At 35.6% G+C, this 19,224-nt stretch overlaps 1 protein-coding gene across 1 annotated transcript in view; it reads left to right on the top strand.

Moving 5' to 3' along the window:
* Window positions 1–19,224, top strand: part of LOC127862002 (cell cycle checkpoint protein RAD17-like) — a 147,257-nt gene that overhangs the window by 46,394 nt on the left and 81,639 nt on the right. The window contains exons 9-11 of the mRNA XM_052400856.1: window positions 159–340; window positions 1,169–1,384; window positions 11,880–11,962. Of these exons, the coding sequence (XP_052256816.1) occupies window positions 159–340; window positions 1,169–1,384; window positions 11,880–11,962 (481 nt within the window). The remainder of the gene's footprint in view (window positions 1–158; window positions 341–1,168; window positions 1,385–11,879; window positions 11,963–19,224) is intronic.

The raw sequence follows: 19,224 nt of genomic DNA on the forward strand, positions 1-19,224 counted from the left end.
GTTTGTGTGCATCTCAGCTTATTATGTTTTGTAAAATTTATGTTGCAAAGACAAGAGCAATTTAAACATTTTAATATAAATAAAACAAATAGAAATTTAGTTATAAGAAAACGAGACATATTTCACAACAATGCCTTTGCATGCATGTATTGTTTCAGTTTCAACCTAGTGGCCATGACCAGCATGACAAAGATCCTGACCAAGATAGCCACCGATGAGTCCCAGAAAGGGAGTCATATGTTCACAGTTCCCTCCAAGTCTGTCATCGAGTCTATAGCCATGGCCAGTGCTGGGGACATACGCGGGGCTATCAATGCAATGCAATTTGCATGCCTTAAAGGTAAGGTTTTAAAGATAACTCTTTGAGTTAAAAGATAACTCTTTGAGTTAAAGGGAGATTATACTATTTTGTCAAATATTTATGAATTTATATAAAATGTGTAAAAAACTTATTATACATATATTTCAATATAAATTAAAATAAAAGTTAAGAAGAACATGTGTCGAGAAATGCGAAATAAGCCAGATATTTTATTCTGAAATCGAAAATGTCTGTACAGTCGAATTCGCCAGCATGTATATCATGCATGTACGATGTGAATCTAAATTTAGTTTAACGGTTTATTTTAAATGTCTGCAACGATAAATACTCATACGACACAATAACTCTGATCCTAATAAAAAGACGAATACTTTGGTTATTGTAGGAAAATATGTACGAAATATCTTCGTCACAATCGGCTCGAGGCGCTAATTTGTCTTTGCTGCATTTTATGAAATTGGTCTTCAATGTATAATTTGTCTTGCCTATTTTGTGTTATTGTTACATATTTTTTTCAATATATTACAATTTAACACACATAAAAATCGTATAATCTCGCTTTAAGTTGTTATTGGGTGCCTATTTTATTTCTCAGAGCAGGGTTTATTCAATCATTCATATTATAAATTTTAAGTATCTACCTATCAAATATTTTTAAATTGTATAAATAATTCAACATGTTGTTCTGAACCATCAACCATTTTGCTATGGCTAGTTGTAGTACTTTACATAGCCTGTATACCTGTTTTATCAATGTGAATGTGTTTTAACATTAACAAACATATCTGTGTAACTAATTAATCAAAACTTCCATATTGATCTCCACTGATTTTCCTCATCTACCAGATACCTGTGATCTAGCAAGTGCAATGGACAACAGAAAACCTAAGCAACCAATAAAAAAGACTGGTTCCAACGCTTCTGTGAAGCGAGCAACTGGAGCAAAAAGGTCACTCAGCAAGACGAGTAGCTTCCAGAAGGAGGAGGAGTTGCTGGTAATAGGCGGACGAGACACGTCGCTCTTCTTGTTCAGAGCTATCGGCAAAATATTATACTGCAAAAGTGAGCATATTGAAGCACTCTGAAGTTTTACTTGCAATTATATCAGTCTTGCTAACCGATTCACAAAGATGAAAATGCAAGACTTTGATGGTCAATTGTTATTTTTTGTTGCATTTGTGAAAAAGGTTGCAAGGCCATTTAAGGTAATTTTATAACTAAAGGGATTTTTTATCAAGAAAACCACTTATTTCAAATATCTTATGTTCTCATTTTTCACCATTTCTCACATTGTGTAAATTTATGAATGCTTCTGTTTGTTTATACAAATAACTCAAATACTCTGTTTCCGCTCTCTTCTACAGTTTCATTGAATCTTTACCAAACTTTATTCAAAAGTTTGCTGTCATTAAATTGAGGAGAAGTTAGATAACCATCCATTTGCATAAGAAACTTTGGGATTATTGGTTTTGTTTATGCAAAAATGGTGAACTAATTGTTTCCATTCTCCTTGTACAGCTTTCATTGAATCTTTATCAATCATGTAGTCTTAATGTGTTACAGTGATCTTGACCGCTGACCTAGTGACCCGAATTTAAATAGGGGTTTCTGTCCAAGGCCAATGCACATGCAAAGTATCAAGCGAATTGGTAAATTTGTTGACGAGTTATTGATGGGAAGAAATTTCTCACTTAGTGTGAAATTGACCTTGACCTTTGACCTAGTGACCCTAATTTCAATAAGGGTCATCTTCTGTCTAAGGCGAATGCATATGTGAAGTATCAAGCCAATCGCTCAATTGGTTGACAGGTTATCGATCGGAAACGTTTTTCACAATTAGTGTGATAGTGACCTTGACCTAGTGACCCCAATGTCAATAGGGGTCATCTACTGTCCAAGGCCTATGCACATGTGAAGTATTCAGCCAATCGATCAATTAGTTGATGAGTTATTGATCGGAAACAATTTTCACACTTATTGTGGTAGTGACCTTGAACTTTAAACTAGTGACCCCAATTTCAATAGGGGTCATCTACTGTCTAAGGCTAATGCACATGTGCAGTATTAAGCCAATTGGTCAATCGGTTGACAAGTCATTGATCGGAAACGATTTTAACAGTAAGTGTAATAGTAACGTTTACCTTTGACCTAGGGACCCCAATTTCTGTAGGGGTCATCTACTGTCCAAGCCCTATTCACATGTAAAGTATCAAGCCGATGGGTCGATTCGTTGACGAGTTATTGATCGCAAACAAACTGGTCTACGGACATTCAGACTGGTCTACCGACATCCAGCAAAGTGTGATAGTGACCTTGATCTTTGACCTAGTGTCCCCTATTTCATTAGGGGTCATCTACTTTTCAAGGCCAATGCACATGTGAAGTATCAAGCCAATTGGTCAATTCGTTGACGAGTTATTGATCATAAACGAACTGGTCTACAGACATTCAGACTGGTCTACCGACAGACAGCCAGCAAAACAATATACCCCTTCTTCTTCGAAGAGGGGCATTATAATTACTTAAAAATGCCTGAAGCAAATAGGTTTGTTATAAAAGGTGGCCTACAGTGTATGAAGAAAAATATGGGATGGGACCGAATATTCGAATATTCGAAAATCGGCCGAATATTCGAATCCAAAATTCATATTCGAATATTCGATTTTTATGTTTTTTCACGGAGTGTATATTGACAGGAGATGAATCGAGTATTTGACCCTTACTTTAGTAAATTCAATCTTATGCAAAAACTATTCATCCGATTTTATTGGTTTATACGTTATCTTGTTGCTTATTAATTCCTCTTTCAAAAAAATATAACTTTTAGTATATTCCTGTTGTTATTAATGGATTTATAGCGAGTTAAACACAAAAAATACAAATTTTATGTTTTACCACCGCGCGTTTTAACGTGTCGTGGCTATCGATCTTTTACGATTAGCGTACAGCGAAGCGCCGAGGTTATACATTTTGATGTACCCACTCACGTCTTTTGTTAAATTATAGTTTCATTTCTCGGCCGATTTTGACAAATTATATATCATAAGAAAGCTTACGTTACGCAGTAAACAGATATATCAATATATATTAAGTTTTTCTTCTGATTTCGACAGCCCGGCGAGTTATAACTTTAACTTTTGCAAATATCATACCGTTTTGGAGTTTTAGAATCTAGATTTACGGTTGACATGTTCGTACTTAATACCAATTTGTAGCGTTTATATTTGGAGTTCAGTTTTAAAAATTACATCTTGCTTAGGAGAAAAGAATTCTGTATACGATAGAAAAAAATTTTGTTTAAAAACCAAAGTAATTAAGGAATGAAGGCGGGAAAATGTAGCGCGCGTTCCTAACGCACTGAACTGATGCTACGGTCTTGGCGATTATGCTTTTGTTTAGAAATCGGCCATTGAATTTCTTTTGCCATCTTATTATATTTTTTATGGAATATATTGTAGTATTTTGTTCACGAAACATATCAATAAAGCTTATTATAAATGAATCTTAATAAATTAACGATTTCAGCTCTTGTTTATAACACAGAAAGGTTGTAAAATTTATGATGAAACAGCGTATTTAGCGGACCCTCTCGATATTATTCGGCTTTGCATGCATACTTGAAATAAAATGGGTGTCAAAAACATTCATCGTTTGCTGTTTATTATCAACAAGGTAATTATGTATAATTATTTGAAATGTTATTTACCTTAAATTATCAATTTATTAAAGATTCTTGAAAATCACGGTCCGTGTTACGCGGGTCATTTCGTATTTTGACATCAGGGCATCATGTCCAACTATTGAAAATCAGATTTTTTCACCGGGACGATGACGGCTTGGATTTAGACAGGCAGACAGATAGTTTATTCAGACTTAAACAACAGTACATCGTCTTCAACTCAAATATATAAATTATTTTTAGACGAATTGTTAGGTGATTACACATATAGCAGTGATGATTCTGAGAATGTTGCCATGTTTCTTATCCGTGTATTCTAGAGTCCATGGTTTGAGCATTTTTATCGCGGTGTTCAAAAAAAGATATCTCAATAATCTTGTTTATTGATAGATCTGTGGTTTTATTGCCCCTGTGTTCAGCACAAACCAATTATCTCGTTATGATCAGATACTGTGCCGACCAATACTAAATAACACTATGGTGTCATACGCCACAGCAGGGACCTATACTTGTATATTGGTCCCTAACCACAGGTGGCAATGTCTGGTCAGATTACACTTTTTATGATACCTCCATGTCTTCTCGTGGTATTAGTGGTCATTTCTTGGAGTAATGTAACGCCCAATACTCAATTTTGCGTTTATGAGATATGTAGCGTATTGAAAACATTTATAGTCATCTGCCCATACAGATTGCCATAAACTAAATACTGTATAGATGTCAGCCAGCTAAATCACAATAATTATAAGTGCTTAATACCTATACATGTACATTTTAAACATTTAAAAAATCTAATACTTAACATTTAACGTATTTAGCGGGTACCGGTAAAAAAACTCCGTCATTTCGTAGTCCTATAAAGAGTGTATAATCTTTCCGAAAAATACAAATAATACAGTGTTTTAATTTAGAATTCTATATATTTATAACTCTGTTAACTTATAAAGATATTTCAATATACATGCATAGACAGTTGACCGTGATTTTCAAGAATCTTTAAATAATTTTAATTAATTTATAATTTATGGTTAATAACCTTTCATATAATTTTACATAATTACCTTTTTGATAATAAACAACAAACGATGAATGTTTTGACACCCATTATATTTGAAGTATGCAAAGCCGAAAAATATCAAGAGGGTCCGCTATACATTTGTATACGCTGTTTCATCATAAAATTAACACCCTTTCTGTGTTATAATCAAGAGCTGAAATCGTAAATTTATTAAGCTTCATTAATACTTAGCTTTATGGATATGTCTCTAGAACAAAATATTTCAATATATTTCATAAAAAATATAATAATCATGGCAAAGGAAATTCAATGGCCGGTATCTAAACAAAAGCATAATCGCCAAGACCGTAGCATCAGTTCAGAGCGTTAGGAACGCGCGCTACATTTTCCCGCCTTCATTCCTTAATTACTTTAGTTTTTAAACAATTTTTTTTTCTATCGTATACAGAATTCTATTCTCCTAAGCAAGATGTTATTTTTAAAACTGAACTCCAAATATAAACGCTACAAATCGGTATAAAGTACGAACATGTCAACCGTAAATCTAGATTCTAAAACTCCAAAACGGTATGTTATTTGCAAAAGTTAAAGTTATAACTCGCCGGGCTGCCGAAATCAGAAGAAAAACTCAATATATAATGATATATCTGAAAACTACGTTACGTTAGCTTTCTAATGATATATAATTTGTCAAAATCGGCCTAGAAATGAAACTATAATTTAACAAAATACGTGAGTGAGTACATCAAATTTATAACCTCGGCGCTTCGATAAAAGATCGATAGTTACGACACGGTCAAGTGACTTAGACACGACAAGATATTTGGCGTAACGGTCCCGTTTCTTATCCGTGTAATCTAGAATCCGTGGTTTTTTAATAAAAAAAAGTTATGCAAAGAAATTAAAAAGATGTGTATTTTTTGTTCAGTGCAGACTTGTTTAGTGCATTCGTCTTTGTTTGCATAACAGCTGCCATCAATTAACGAGATAATAATTGGCATACTGTAGGGTATCATGAGAGGGGTAGTGTCTTTATTGATTTTATCTGGCAGTTTGCACGGGTGTTAATACACCGCGTTTAATCTATTGTCGAAGAAAATTGACGTGTTATTGACAGTTCTGTGTCTCGCAATTAAGACAGCCCAACTATCGTTACCTTCAAATGACCAATCAATTTTAGTGTTATATACATTCATCTAATCAGAATTTAGTTGCTAAAATATTAACCAATTACATTTGTTTTGTAACAATAATAAATTAATATACAGTCGAGATCGTTCATTCAAACTCACAATATTTTCAAGATACGTCTACAATTTCTATTCTAACAACTTAAGTTAAAGAAATTCATAATGCCTCCCTCTCGTGTTTGGAATTATTTTACGCGCTCAAGTGATAAGTCGAAGGCAACGTGCAATTTTTGTAAGCAGGTGTTCGTGTACAAATCCACAACGTCAAATTTGCTGAACCATCTCGATGGTCAGCATCCGTCTCCAGGAAAAAAGGGTAAGCTTTATAATTATTTTTCTGACTGATTAAAGTGATATTATGGGTATCTTACAGTTTATAGGTGTTTATCACAATGGTTGTTTATTTTTTGGTGTTTTCACTTCATATACACTTATATTTGTTAATGCCGCATCAACATACTAAACATTTTGACAACTGACGACAGAAATGATTCAATTAACGATGTGAATCTAAATCTAGTTTAAGTGCAGATTCGTTCATACGACACAAAAGACACCTTTTTGTTTTGCGGATCATGTATCACTTTAATATAGCTATACACTTTTCAAAATTTTGATGATAAACAAACAAATATTATATTATTTACGAATTGCCTTTCCACTAGCAAAAAGATTTTTTACCACCAGGGGATACGGACAGAGTGAGGAAGATTATGTGTGCATAAATGTTCATTCAAAAGACAAATATAAATAATGCTATGTCTTTTATAAGGAGAATGATGAGTTTTACACAGCTTAAAGAGACATACAGCCTGCTTCTCAGTAAAATTATATTGTGCGTTTCGTTTAATCATTGTTTTTGTCTATTGTCGATGAATGTGCCTCGGATTGGGACATTACTAAAGAGTTGTGTGTTATTCTAAAGCCGTTAGCGGATACAGCAGCATACATGAGTACAGAGAGTCATGTGTCTGTGTCGGAAATATATCTGATCGTTTGTGGATTGGTCACCAAGAGCCTTGTATCTTGCTCAACGGACAGTTCCATCTCTCATTGAGTGAAAAAGGCGATTTGTGATGATTTGGCCCATCGCTTCCAGCCAGAATCGGAAGAAGCAGCAAGGTCAACGGCTGCATTGGGTGCCCTATTGGACCCGCGTTATAAGAAACTGGTGTTCTTCTTGTCCAAACAACGGAAAATTACTCAGAATACGTTGGAGTCACGCATGGACGATTTGCCCCTTAGGTTCACAATAAACAACGGTGACATTGAGACCCCATCAAAACACCGGAATTTGGACTTCCTGGACTTTGGCTCACAGGAGAGTACGCTGGAGGATGAGCTTCAGTGCTATGTAAACGAGAAGTCCGTTTGCATGGATCCTCTGCAGTGGTGGCAGGAGAACGAGGCACTATTCCCAAAGTTGGCAGTGGTAGCCCGACGTGTACTCTCGGTGCCCGTGACATCAGTGCCATCCGAAAGGGTGTTTAGTTCAACCGGCTTACTGCTCAGTAAGTTGAGAAACAGACTCTCAAGTTGCATCCTGGTTGCCATCGTGTTTGTGAACAAAAATCCGAATGTCTGTGACGTTGACGAGGATGAAGCGTAGATGAATGTATTGTTTATTGTTGAAGATACGAAATATATGTAAATATGATATAAAGCGATAAATTGTTTTGTGAATGCACACTGCATGTACATAATAATTTCGAAACTTGAAAACTAGTTCGTATATGCATGTTGTCTGAATGTGTTATAGTGCTGTTGTTATGACAGTTGCATAATAAATATCTCTGTCTATTGTTTTTATTACCATTGATTGTTACCGATAACACACGGGCCCCTTGCTGACATCCGGGTCAAGCAGTCATTACAAAAGAAAGAAGCAGAGACGCTGTTCTTTGTTTTCACATTTAATTCAATTTGACAATATTCGGGACGATAATAATTATAATAATAATAAAGTAATAAGAAGACAAAATGGTTACTTCGTTTAATAGTTGTCCAGATGAATTACTTTTTCTTTTTTTTGAGTTACAAACTCGATACTTTAATATAACTTAAAATACAATTAAACCACTCGTGTTTTTCATGATCTCTTTAATTAAAATACGCTGCTGTCATTAAGGCTAGTTTGGGAGTAAAAAACAAATTAATTAATTATCACCTTTCAATTTAATTCAGCAATCGGCAGACAGGTGTAATAGACTCTAATAGCATCATAAAACTAATTATTTAATTACCACTCTTTACCATGATATGGTAAATATGCGGTAGGAAGATAAATAGTGGTCAGCTAAAAAATATTTATTTACGGGTATTGTCAGTTTTTTTTTTCATTTGCTTAACTCTTTATACGAATTAGCGTCCAGTCGCTATTTTATAGGCAGACAACGATATTAACTGTGTATTCAAAGTATACAGTGTCTGCGCATGAATGACCCAATATTATCTGATAGCTCCTCCCGTTCTCACGTTTCATTCGACAACGTCAGTTCATGTGTAAGCGAGCTCAATGTTGATTGGCCAGCTACCATGCGCACTTCAATAACAATAAGGTCAAGCGATGTCTCATAATCGGGTACAGACCGGGTTTCGTTTACTGTTCAAATTGCAAACACTTTCATTAAAACAAAAAGACAAATATAGAAAACCAGTCCAATATAAATGGCGAATGTTTTCAATGAAATTTTACTAGATTTTGGCATTTTCACAAATAAGATTTTTATTGAGCCAAATTCTCAATATTTTCGCAAATGACTGAAATGGCAAACGACAGCGCGAGCCCTGTTGCACCCATTTGATGTAATGGTGTAGTTCAAAATGGCTGCCGCGAAGCGAATTACAGCGATTAAGTTGAAAATTTGCACAGGTAAAATTTTATTCTGCTCTAAACTCGTATATTATACGCACCCCCTACTTGAAGAAAAAATCTGCAGGTAAAAAAGTGCGTATTATATTCGTATCATGGTCACTGTTACACACTAAGTGTGAAATCTTTTTTATGTCCCCCACTATAGTAGTGGGGGACATATTGTTTTTGCCCTGTCTGTTGGTTGGTTGGTCTGTTGGTTTGTGCCAACTTTAACTTTTGCAATATTGAAGATAGCAACTTGATATTTGGCATGCATATGTATCTCATGGAGCTGCACATTTTGAGTGGTGAAAGGTCAAGGTCATCCTTCAAGGTCAAAGGTCAAATATATGGGTCAAAATCGCTCATTTAATGTACACTTTTGCAATATTTCAATATTCAAGATAGCAACTTGATATTTGGCATGCATGTGTATCTCATGGAGCTGCACATTTTGAGTGGTGAAAGGTCAAGGTCAAGGTCATCCTTCAAGGTCAGAGGTCAAATATATGTGGCCAAAATCGCTCATTTGATGAGTACTTTTGCAATATTGAAGATAGCAACTTGATATTTGGCATGCATGTGTATCTCATGGTGCTGCACATTTTGAGTGGTGAAAGGTCAAAGTCATCCTTCAAGGTCAAATATATTGGTCAAAATTGCTCATGTAATGTCACTTCTGCAATATTGAAGCTAGCAATTTTTTATTTGACATGCATGTGTATCTTATGGAGCTGCACATTTTGAGTGGTGAAGGGTCAAGGTCAAGGTCATCCTTCAAGGTCAAACGTCATATACGAGGACATAGTGTTTCACAAACACATCTTGTTATAAATTACTCGTCAACTGATTCACTGATTGGCTTGATACTTCCCATGTGCATTGACAGTCAATGACCCCTATTGAAATTGGGGTCACTAGGTCACAGGTCATGGTCACTGGCACAATCAGTGGGAAAAGCATTTCTGATCAATAATTGTCAATGAATTGACAGATTGGCTTGATATTCCCCATGCGCATTGGCCTTGGAAGTAGATGACCCTATCAAAATTGGGGTTACTAGGTCAAAGGTCACTGTCACAATAAGTGTGAAAATAGTTTCCGATCAATAACTCAACGAATCGACGGATAGGCTTGATACTTAACATGCGCATTGGCCTTGGACAGAAGATGACCGCTATTGAAATTGGGGCACTAGTTCAAAGCCATGTTTGGGGGCATTATGTCACCGACTGCGGAACTCATGTTGCCCTTTGTTTAGGAAAAAAAATTACAAAATTGAAATTTCCCTCTTGCTCATACTGTTTTAATGTTATTGAGTTAAAATGAAAGAAGAGTTCCATAACCAGCGAAGCCCTACAGTGCACTTTAGAGTTATTGCCTTAGGTTTATACAAAAAATGCGAAATTTGCCATTATAACAGTCTTAACCCATTCACTTTTCACTAGGGATGTCAACGAATATCCGAATATCCGAATATTCGGTCTCGCACCAAATATTCAAATAGTATTTTTCGAATCAAATATTCGGAAGAAAACAAATTAAAAAATTTAGTAATTTCAAAGACTTTGTATTCGTGAAATTTGCTTCAAACATTGTTAAAAAAAAATTGTTCCATTCTCATAGTGTTTATTCGGGTAGTCGCGATTATGCATCTCTATGATGATGACAGTATACCTGTCATAAATCTCGCTAATTGCCTACCTTTAGAAAACTTGAATTGACCAAAGACAGTCACTTTTTGTCAAAATTATGATAGGTGCAAATCGCATCTAATGACTCAAATTACATTTAAAATGAACAAATATTAAATGAGTAAAGGAAGAGCCGACTTGGTGTAAAAAACAAATAAGAACTTATGCAAAAGATTTTTGTTTGACGTAAATCGCGTTCTCCAATCATAAATGTTTGTTTAGCACTAATTAAATTGAGTAAATGCGTATCGTATGGTTACAATCACGTTGTCCAATCAAAAAATCTTTATGAAAATAATTTACTCAACCTCTAATGAGTATTTGCGTATCGTAAGGTCCAAACTTTAATTAACTACACAATATTCAAACAGGTACTTTACTTAAAGAAATGTTTTTGGTATTAATTGCCCAATATGTACGATATTAAAAGTTTAAAAACAGTTTTTATCATTCAATTTTAACAATAACAGCTAGCTAAACAGTCTCAATATAAAAAAAACCCAAGTCACCCAAAATTATTAAATTTATATAAACGTTTTGAAATGTTTGACGTCATTAACACTGAAAGCTAGACGTGGCTGTTAACGTTCGATTCCCGCAAAAATGAACCCACCTACCTTCCAATTCGCCGATTCCCCTACCCATCTCCTTTTCAATGAAGAAAAAGTCCGATTCCTTTATTCGATCAAGCTTTAAAACAAATATTCACGAATATTTGATCAATATCTGATAAAAAATAATCAACAAAATCACCTTCGAATTAGCGACGGCAACAATGTGTCAATATTTAGTCACTTCCGGTGAACTTACGGTAAAAACGAAAGTAGAATTCATAGAGTAATGGTACGATAAACAAATTTTATTTTGTTGATTTTTTTCTAACAGATGTTGACCGAATATCCGAATATTCGTTCGGAAGAATGACCTAATATTCAAATACCAAAATCGTTATTCGTTGCCATCCCTACTTTTCACTGAACCTTCTTTAAACTTTCCAGATATGGGTTCCATATTTTTACAACGGGTATATATTTCTGTCCATGACCTTGTTATATAGCTTGACTTGTAATGATCATTGTTTTTTATCATCTTCCAGTCAAAGACATACTTGTTTCATTTCAGGAGATGAGCCAAGTTCAGACATGACCCAACTACCTCCTCATTTGGCCCATTGTTACAGAGACCCTTTACAGGTGGACCCAGAGGTAAGCTGCTCTGTGTGTGCATGATTTGTATGTTTGTTACGTTTTCTTTGCAATCTGTGCTTTTATTTTGTACACCAGGATATGAGATTGCCATGTCACTTGTGTCGGGTATGCATAGGAAGTGAAGACAATGTCATAGTGAAAGTGACATCAATGGCGGAAAAAATGACTACATGGATCATAGTTGGTTTAACAGCCTATAAGTGATAATTTATGGATTAAAAAAATAATGTTATCACAAAAAATGTGTTATTTTGGTAGACTAGCACAGCACAAGCACACACAAAAGTTCAAGACTGTTAAGACAACTTTAAACCATGTTAAATGTTTTCAGTATCCCAACATTAAGAGGTGCATTCTAACTAAGCAGTGGCCAATTTGCCAAAAGAATGTACATAAAAATAGAAAGATCTTTACACTTGTCTTCACCATTCTTGATAAGTCCCCAACCAGTGAAGGTTGTCTGTCTGTCTGTCTGCCAATCCTGCAATAGTTCAGAAAGTACTTTAACCTATATTGTATGCTGATGAACAGTGGTTTATGCAGATAATATGGGGAATATGCATATTTTTTTAGTCTTTTAGCAACATTATTTACAAAAAATATGACCAACATTTCCGGAAAAATTGCCACATTTTGCCATGTAATTGTCTAGCAACAGATTAACAGTTCACATTCCCAAGACACTCAATAAGATTATAAATGTTATACAGCGACAATACTGAAGAACCAGTGCTAAAAATTGTGACTTCTAGAGTGTTTACAAGGTTTCTCTATAGCCAAATAGGGAAAACTGCCACTATATACATATAGAGAAAAACGCCCCGCCCATTGGCGGTCATGTTTTTTCACCGACCTCACCATTTTCGAACTCGTTTAAATGAGTGTTTGACAAACGACAACTGACTTAAATTTTGGTTTGCAATTGTAGCTGGATATATGTGATTGAACCTTGCTATTACACCTCTCTATATTGCGGAGCATACCTTAGATAGTCTATGTATCACGATTGAGCATGCCTGTCTTTATGACAGCATCCAAGATGGCTGACAGACAAGCAGAACAGAAATTATGATGTATAGTGAAAATGACAAATAACAATCAAATTTATTATGGATAACATATAGTTAGTAGGAAATAATGAAATGCTACATGTGTCAATTAACAAAGAAGACTACGTTGAAGATACAAACAACATATATTTATTAGAAATCTGCAAAGTGAATGTGTGTCACGGAAACCAGTGGTAATGTGGGAAAATTAGAATTCAGTCTACTTGCAAAGTGAAAGCATTTTGGATGAGTATCGTTCGAACATGGGAAAAGACAAACATTATTTTATTTATATGTTAATGAATCTGTGTATAAACAGTTTACTGAAATAGCTTTGAACTGAAGATTTAAATGCAGGGTATTGAAAGGTAATCAAATTTATTAATTAAACTCTGTTTAATACATCATTAACATAACAAGAACACTATATTGTGTTTTTAGCTCACCTGATCCGTCATGTGTCCGTCTGTCTGTCCGTCCTTCCGTTAACATTGACTCGTAAACAATCTAAAGGCCACATTTCTTGTCCCATCTTAATGAAACTTGGTCAGAAGCTTTGTCCCAATGAAATCTCGGCCGAGTTCGAAACAGGGTTGTGCTGGGTCAAAAACTAGGTCACTAGGTCAAAAAAAGAAAAACCTTGTAAACACTGTAGAAGTCACTTTTCATGCCCAATCTTCATGTAACTTTGTCAAAATGTTTGTCTTAATAATATCTTGGTTGAGTTCAAAAGTGGTTCCGATCCGTTGAAAAACATGGCCACCAGTGGGCGGGGCAGATTCCTTATAGAGAAACCTTGTAAACACTCTAGAAGTCACAATTTTTGCCCAATCATCATGAAAGTTGGTCAAAACATTGGTTCAATTGATGTCTTGGACGAGTACGAAAATGGTAGAGATCGGTGAAAAAACATGGCCGCCAGTGGGCGGGGCATTTTTCTCTATATGTATATAGTGGCAGTTTTCCCTATTTGGCTATAGAGAAACCTTGTAAACACTCTAGAAGTCACAATTTTTGCCAAATCATCATGAAAGTTGGTCAAAACATTGGTTTTATTGATATCTCGGACAAGTTTGAAAATGGTCATGACCGGTGAAAAAACATGGCCACCAGTGGGAGGGGCATTTTTCTCTATATGTATATAGTGAAAACATGTGAACACAGTAAAAGTCACATTTTTGGCCCAATTTTCATGAAATTTGCTCAGAACATTTGTTTCCTTGATACGAGAGTTGAGTTCAAAAATGGTTCTGGTCAATTGAATAACATGGCTGCTGGGAGGGGGGCCGGTTTCCAGATGATAATTCAAGAGCGCTTATGCCAAGGATCATGAAACTTCATAGGTACATTGATCATGACTCACAGATGACCCCTATTGATTTTCAGGTCACAAGATCAAAGGTCAAGGTCACGATGACCCGAAATAGTAAAATGGTTTCCAGATGATAACTCAAGAAAGCTTATGCCTAGGATCATGAAATTTCATAGATACATTGATCATGACTCGCAGATGACCCCTATTGATTTTCAGGTCACTAGGTCAAAAGTCAAGGTCACGGTGACCCAAAGCAGTTAAATGGTTTCGGGATGATAACTCAAGAACGCTTATGCCTAGGATCATGAAACTTCATAGATACATTGATCATGACTCGCAGATAACCCCTATAGATTTTCAGGTCACTAGGTCAAAGGTCAAGGTCACGATGACTCGAAATAGTAAAATGGTTGCCGGATGATAACTCAAGAACGCTTAGGCCTAGGATCATGAAACGTCTTAGGTACATTGATCATGATGCGCAGATGACCCCTATTGATTTTCAGGTCAATAGGTCAAAGGTCAAGGTCATGGTGACCCGAAATAGTAAAATGGTTTCCAGATGATAACTCAAGAACGCTTATGCCTAGGATCATGAAACTTCATAGGTACATTGATCATGACTCGAAGATGATCCCTATTGATTTTCAGGTCACTAAGTCAAAGGTCAAGGTCACCATGACCTGAAATAGTAAAATGGTTTCTGGATAATAACTCAAGAACGCTTATGCCTAGGATCATGAAACTTCATAGATACATTGATCATGACTCGCAGATGACCCCTATTGATTTTCAGGTCACTAGGTCAAAAGTCAAGGTCACGGTGACCCAAAGCAGCTAAATGGTTTCGGGATGATAACACAAGAACGCTTATGCCTAGGTTCATGAAACTTCATAGGTATATTGATCATGACTCACAGATGACCCCTATTGATTATCAGGTCACTAGGTCAAAGTCACAGTGCCAAAAAACGTATTCACACAATGGCTGTCAAGGTCACTGTGACTCAACTTATAAAAATGGTTTCCGGATGATAACTCAAGAATGCTTACGCCTAGGATCATGAAACTTCATAGGTACATTGATCATGACTTGCAGATGAAATAATGATGAAACTTGACCAGGATGTTTGTCTGGACAATATCTAGGTCAAGTTTGACATTTGGTAAAAATTGAATGAACCGACTCCTCTCAGGTAAGCGAACTAGGGCCATCTTGGCCCTCTTGTTTAATATTTGTTAATGTTTTCCCTATATGGTATTTAATAAAATAGTCAATTTCTGTATTTAATTCAATACATTGAAAGAGGCTATGTTGAAGGTGTGTATTTAAGAATATCTAATCTATAAGATTAATGCAAGTTTACGTGCATCTGAAAGGATACACATGTATTAACAAAACATGATCTGTATTGTAAGAACAAAATAAAGCAGCTCTTTGTAATATAAATATACAAATGCAGTCAAACATGCACCTACAAACATTTTTAGCTCGAATTTTATATATGAAATATATATAGTGGAGCTATCCTACTTACCCCGGCGTCGGCGTTTGCGTCTGCTTTAGCGTGCAAATGTTAAAGTTTTCGTACTGCCCCAAATATTTTCTTTTTCCCTTGACGTATTGCTTTCATATTTTGCATACTTGTTTACCAACATGACCCCAACCTATAAACAAGAGCAGACAACTCTATTAAGCATTTTGTCATAATTATGGCCCCTTTTCCACTTAGAATATGCAGCAAATGTTAAAGTTTTCGTATTACCCCATTTATTTTCATTGTCCCTTGACATATTGCTTTTATATTTTGCATACTTGTTAATCAACATCATCCCAACCTATAAACAAGAGCAGACAACTCTATCAAGCATTTAGTCATAATTATTGCCCCTTTTATACTTAGAATATGCATATTATTGATAAATCTATGTTTAAGTTTGCGTACTACCCCAAATATTTCCTATATCCTTTGACATATTGCTTTAATATGTTGCATACTTGTTTACCAACATGACCCCAATATATAAACAAGAGCCCACTGTATCAAGCATTTTGACACAATTATGGCCCCTTTTACACTTAGATAATTGAACATTTTGCTTAAATTGCCATAACTTCTTTATTTATGATCACATTTTATTATTACTTTGACAAAACAACACTTACCTGAATACCACAATGGATTCCACCCAAACAATACCCCACGCCCCTACCCAGAATCCTTTCCCCCTCCCCAACCTCCCCCCGCATTTTTTTTTTAAACATCATCTAATAAATTACCACACCCCACATTTTACCCCCCTACTCACCCCCCCCCCCTACCCCCCAACCCCCCCCCCCCCAAATTTTATTATCCCCCGCCAGAGGCGGAGGGATATTGTTTAGGCGTTGTTCGTCCGTCCATCCGGCCGGCCGGCTGTCCGTCCGTCCGGCACTTTTGTGTCCGGAGCCATATCTTGGAAGTTCTTTGGTGGATTTCATTTTAACTTGGTATGAGTATATATATGCATAAGAGGATGATGCACGCCAAATGGCATTGTACACCATCTGTTAAAAACAGACTTATGGCCCTTTGTATCTTGGAAAAATGCTTTTTAGTGTCCGGAGCCATATCTTGGAAGTTCTTTGGCGGATTTCATTGAAACTTGGTATGAGTATATATATGCATAAGAGGATGATGCACGCCAAATGGCATTGTACACCATCTGTTAAAAACAGACTTATGGCCCTTTGTATCTTGAAAAAATGCTTTTTACTATAGGCACTTTTGTGTCCGGAGCCATATCTTGGAAGTGCTTAGGCGGATTTCATTTAAACTTGGTATGAGTATATATATGCATAAGATGATGATGCAGCCAAATGGCATTGTACATCATCTGTTAAAAACAGACTTATGGCCCTTTGTATCTTGAAAAAATGCTTTTTACTATAGGCATTTTTGTGTCCGGAGCCATATCTTGGAAGCGCGTTTTTGTGAAAACGCACGACTTATTTATTCACCTAAATAAATTGTGAAGGCTTAAGAACCTTCCTTTGTCTTAGTTTTGTGTTATTGTCCTCCGTCCGTCCATCCATCATTATGTTCATCCGTCCAATTTGCACCCATCCTCAAACAAAGCATATGTTGCGGGGGATACCTTGGGCCTTTCAGGCCCTCTTGTTTTTATTAAACATCATCTCATAAATAACCACACCCCACATTATACCCCCCCCCTCCCCAAATTTTTATTTTTTTCCTTTTTAACCAGGTTTTCCGAAGGAAAAAACTGGTTATTAGAATGCGGGCGGGCTAGCTGGCTGGCTGGCGGGCTGGCTGGCTGGCTGGCGGGCTGGCGGAACAAGCTTGTCCGGGCCATAACTATGTCGTTCATTGTCAGATTTTAAAATCATTTGGCACATTTGTTCACCATCATTGGACGGTGTGTCGCGCGAAATAATTACGTCTATATCTCCAAGGTCAAGGTCACACTTTGAGTTCAAAGGTCAAAAATGGCCATAAATGAGCTTGTCCGAGCCATAACTATGTCGTTCATTGTCAGATTTTAAAATCATTTGGCACATTTGTTCACCATCATTGGACAGTGTGTCGCGCAAAATAATTACGTCGATATCTCCAAGGTCAAGGTCACACTTTGAGTTCAAAGTTCAAAAATGGCCATAAATGAGCTTGTCCTGGCCATAATTATGTCATTCATTGTGAGATTTTAAAATCATTTGGCACATTTGTTCACCATCATGGTACTGTGTTGCACAAAAAAATCACATCAATATCTCCAATGTCAAGGTCGCCACGACTAAAAATAGATTTATTTTAAAACAAACTTACAAAGGGTGTTAATTTTGTTTGTTCATTTAAAAAGTTCAGTTTGAGTTGTCTCCCTTTATCAGATTTTTTTTCACAATGAAAACCTGGTTTTGTGACAATTTTGTCCCTTGTTTTTATTTTTGAAAGATCATTAATAAATTATTGAATATGAACAATTTTCCCATGATGGCTTACGTTATACTGTCAAGCACTCGAATAGTCGAGCGCGCTGTCCTCTGACAGCTCTTGTTTATTCTGTTATTTATAATCATATTAATAATGCTTCATTTTCCATGCTAATTTATCCTATCCAAAACGCACAGGCTGTAACAAACAAAACGAAAAAATTCACTGTCGTAGGAATACTTAGAAACTAAAAACTGGATCCTGCAATACTGATTAATAAAAAAAAATTAATTGAGGTTGATGAAACTTTTTATGTGGAAAGGAGAATAAGCAAGTTATTTTACTTTGACTTAACATAACTTAGCCTATGTTAAATGACTTAACATAACTTAGCCTATGTTAAATGACTTAACATAACTTAGCCTATGTTAAATGACTTAACATAACTTAGCCTATGTTAAATGACTTAACATAACTTAGCCTATGTTAAATGACTTAACATAACTTAGCCTATGTTAAATGACTTAACATAACTTAGCCTATGTTAAATGACTTAACATAACTTAGCCTATGTTAAATGACTTAACATAACTTAGCCTATGTTAAATGACTTAACATAACTTAGCCTATGTTAAATGACTTAACATAACTTAGCCTATGTTAAATGACTTAACATAACTTAGCCTATGTTAAATGACTTAACATAACTTAGCCTATGTTAAATGACTTAGCATAACTTAGCCTATGTTAAAGAAACTCAGTATAGGGGAAGATTAAGGTCATTTGTGGAATATATGCTCATCATTTAAGATTGTTTTGTTGAACAAATACTTATGGTTGATAGGGTATTACATAAATTATTAATTAATCAAGATTCTTCAATATAGCTTAAAAAGTATTTTAGCAAGAATGCATAAAAACAACCATGTACATATAAGGCCATATATGAAGTATGGGGAATAT

The sequence above is a fragment of the Dreissena polymorpha genome, chromosome 16, assembly GCF_020536995.1.
Source record: "Dreissena polymorpha isolate Duluth1 chromosome 16, UMN_Dpol_1.0, whole genome shotgun sequence".
NCBI classification, from domain to species: Eukaryota; Metazoa; Mollusca; class Bivalvia; order Myida; family Dreissenidae; genus Dreissena; species Dreissena polymorpha.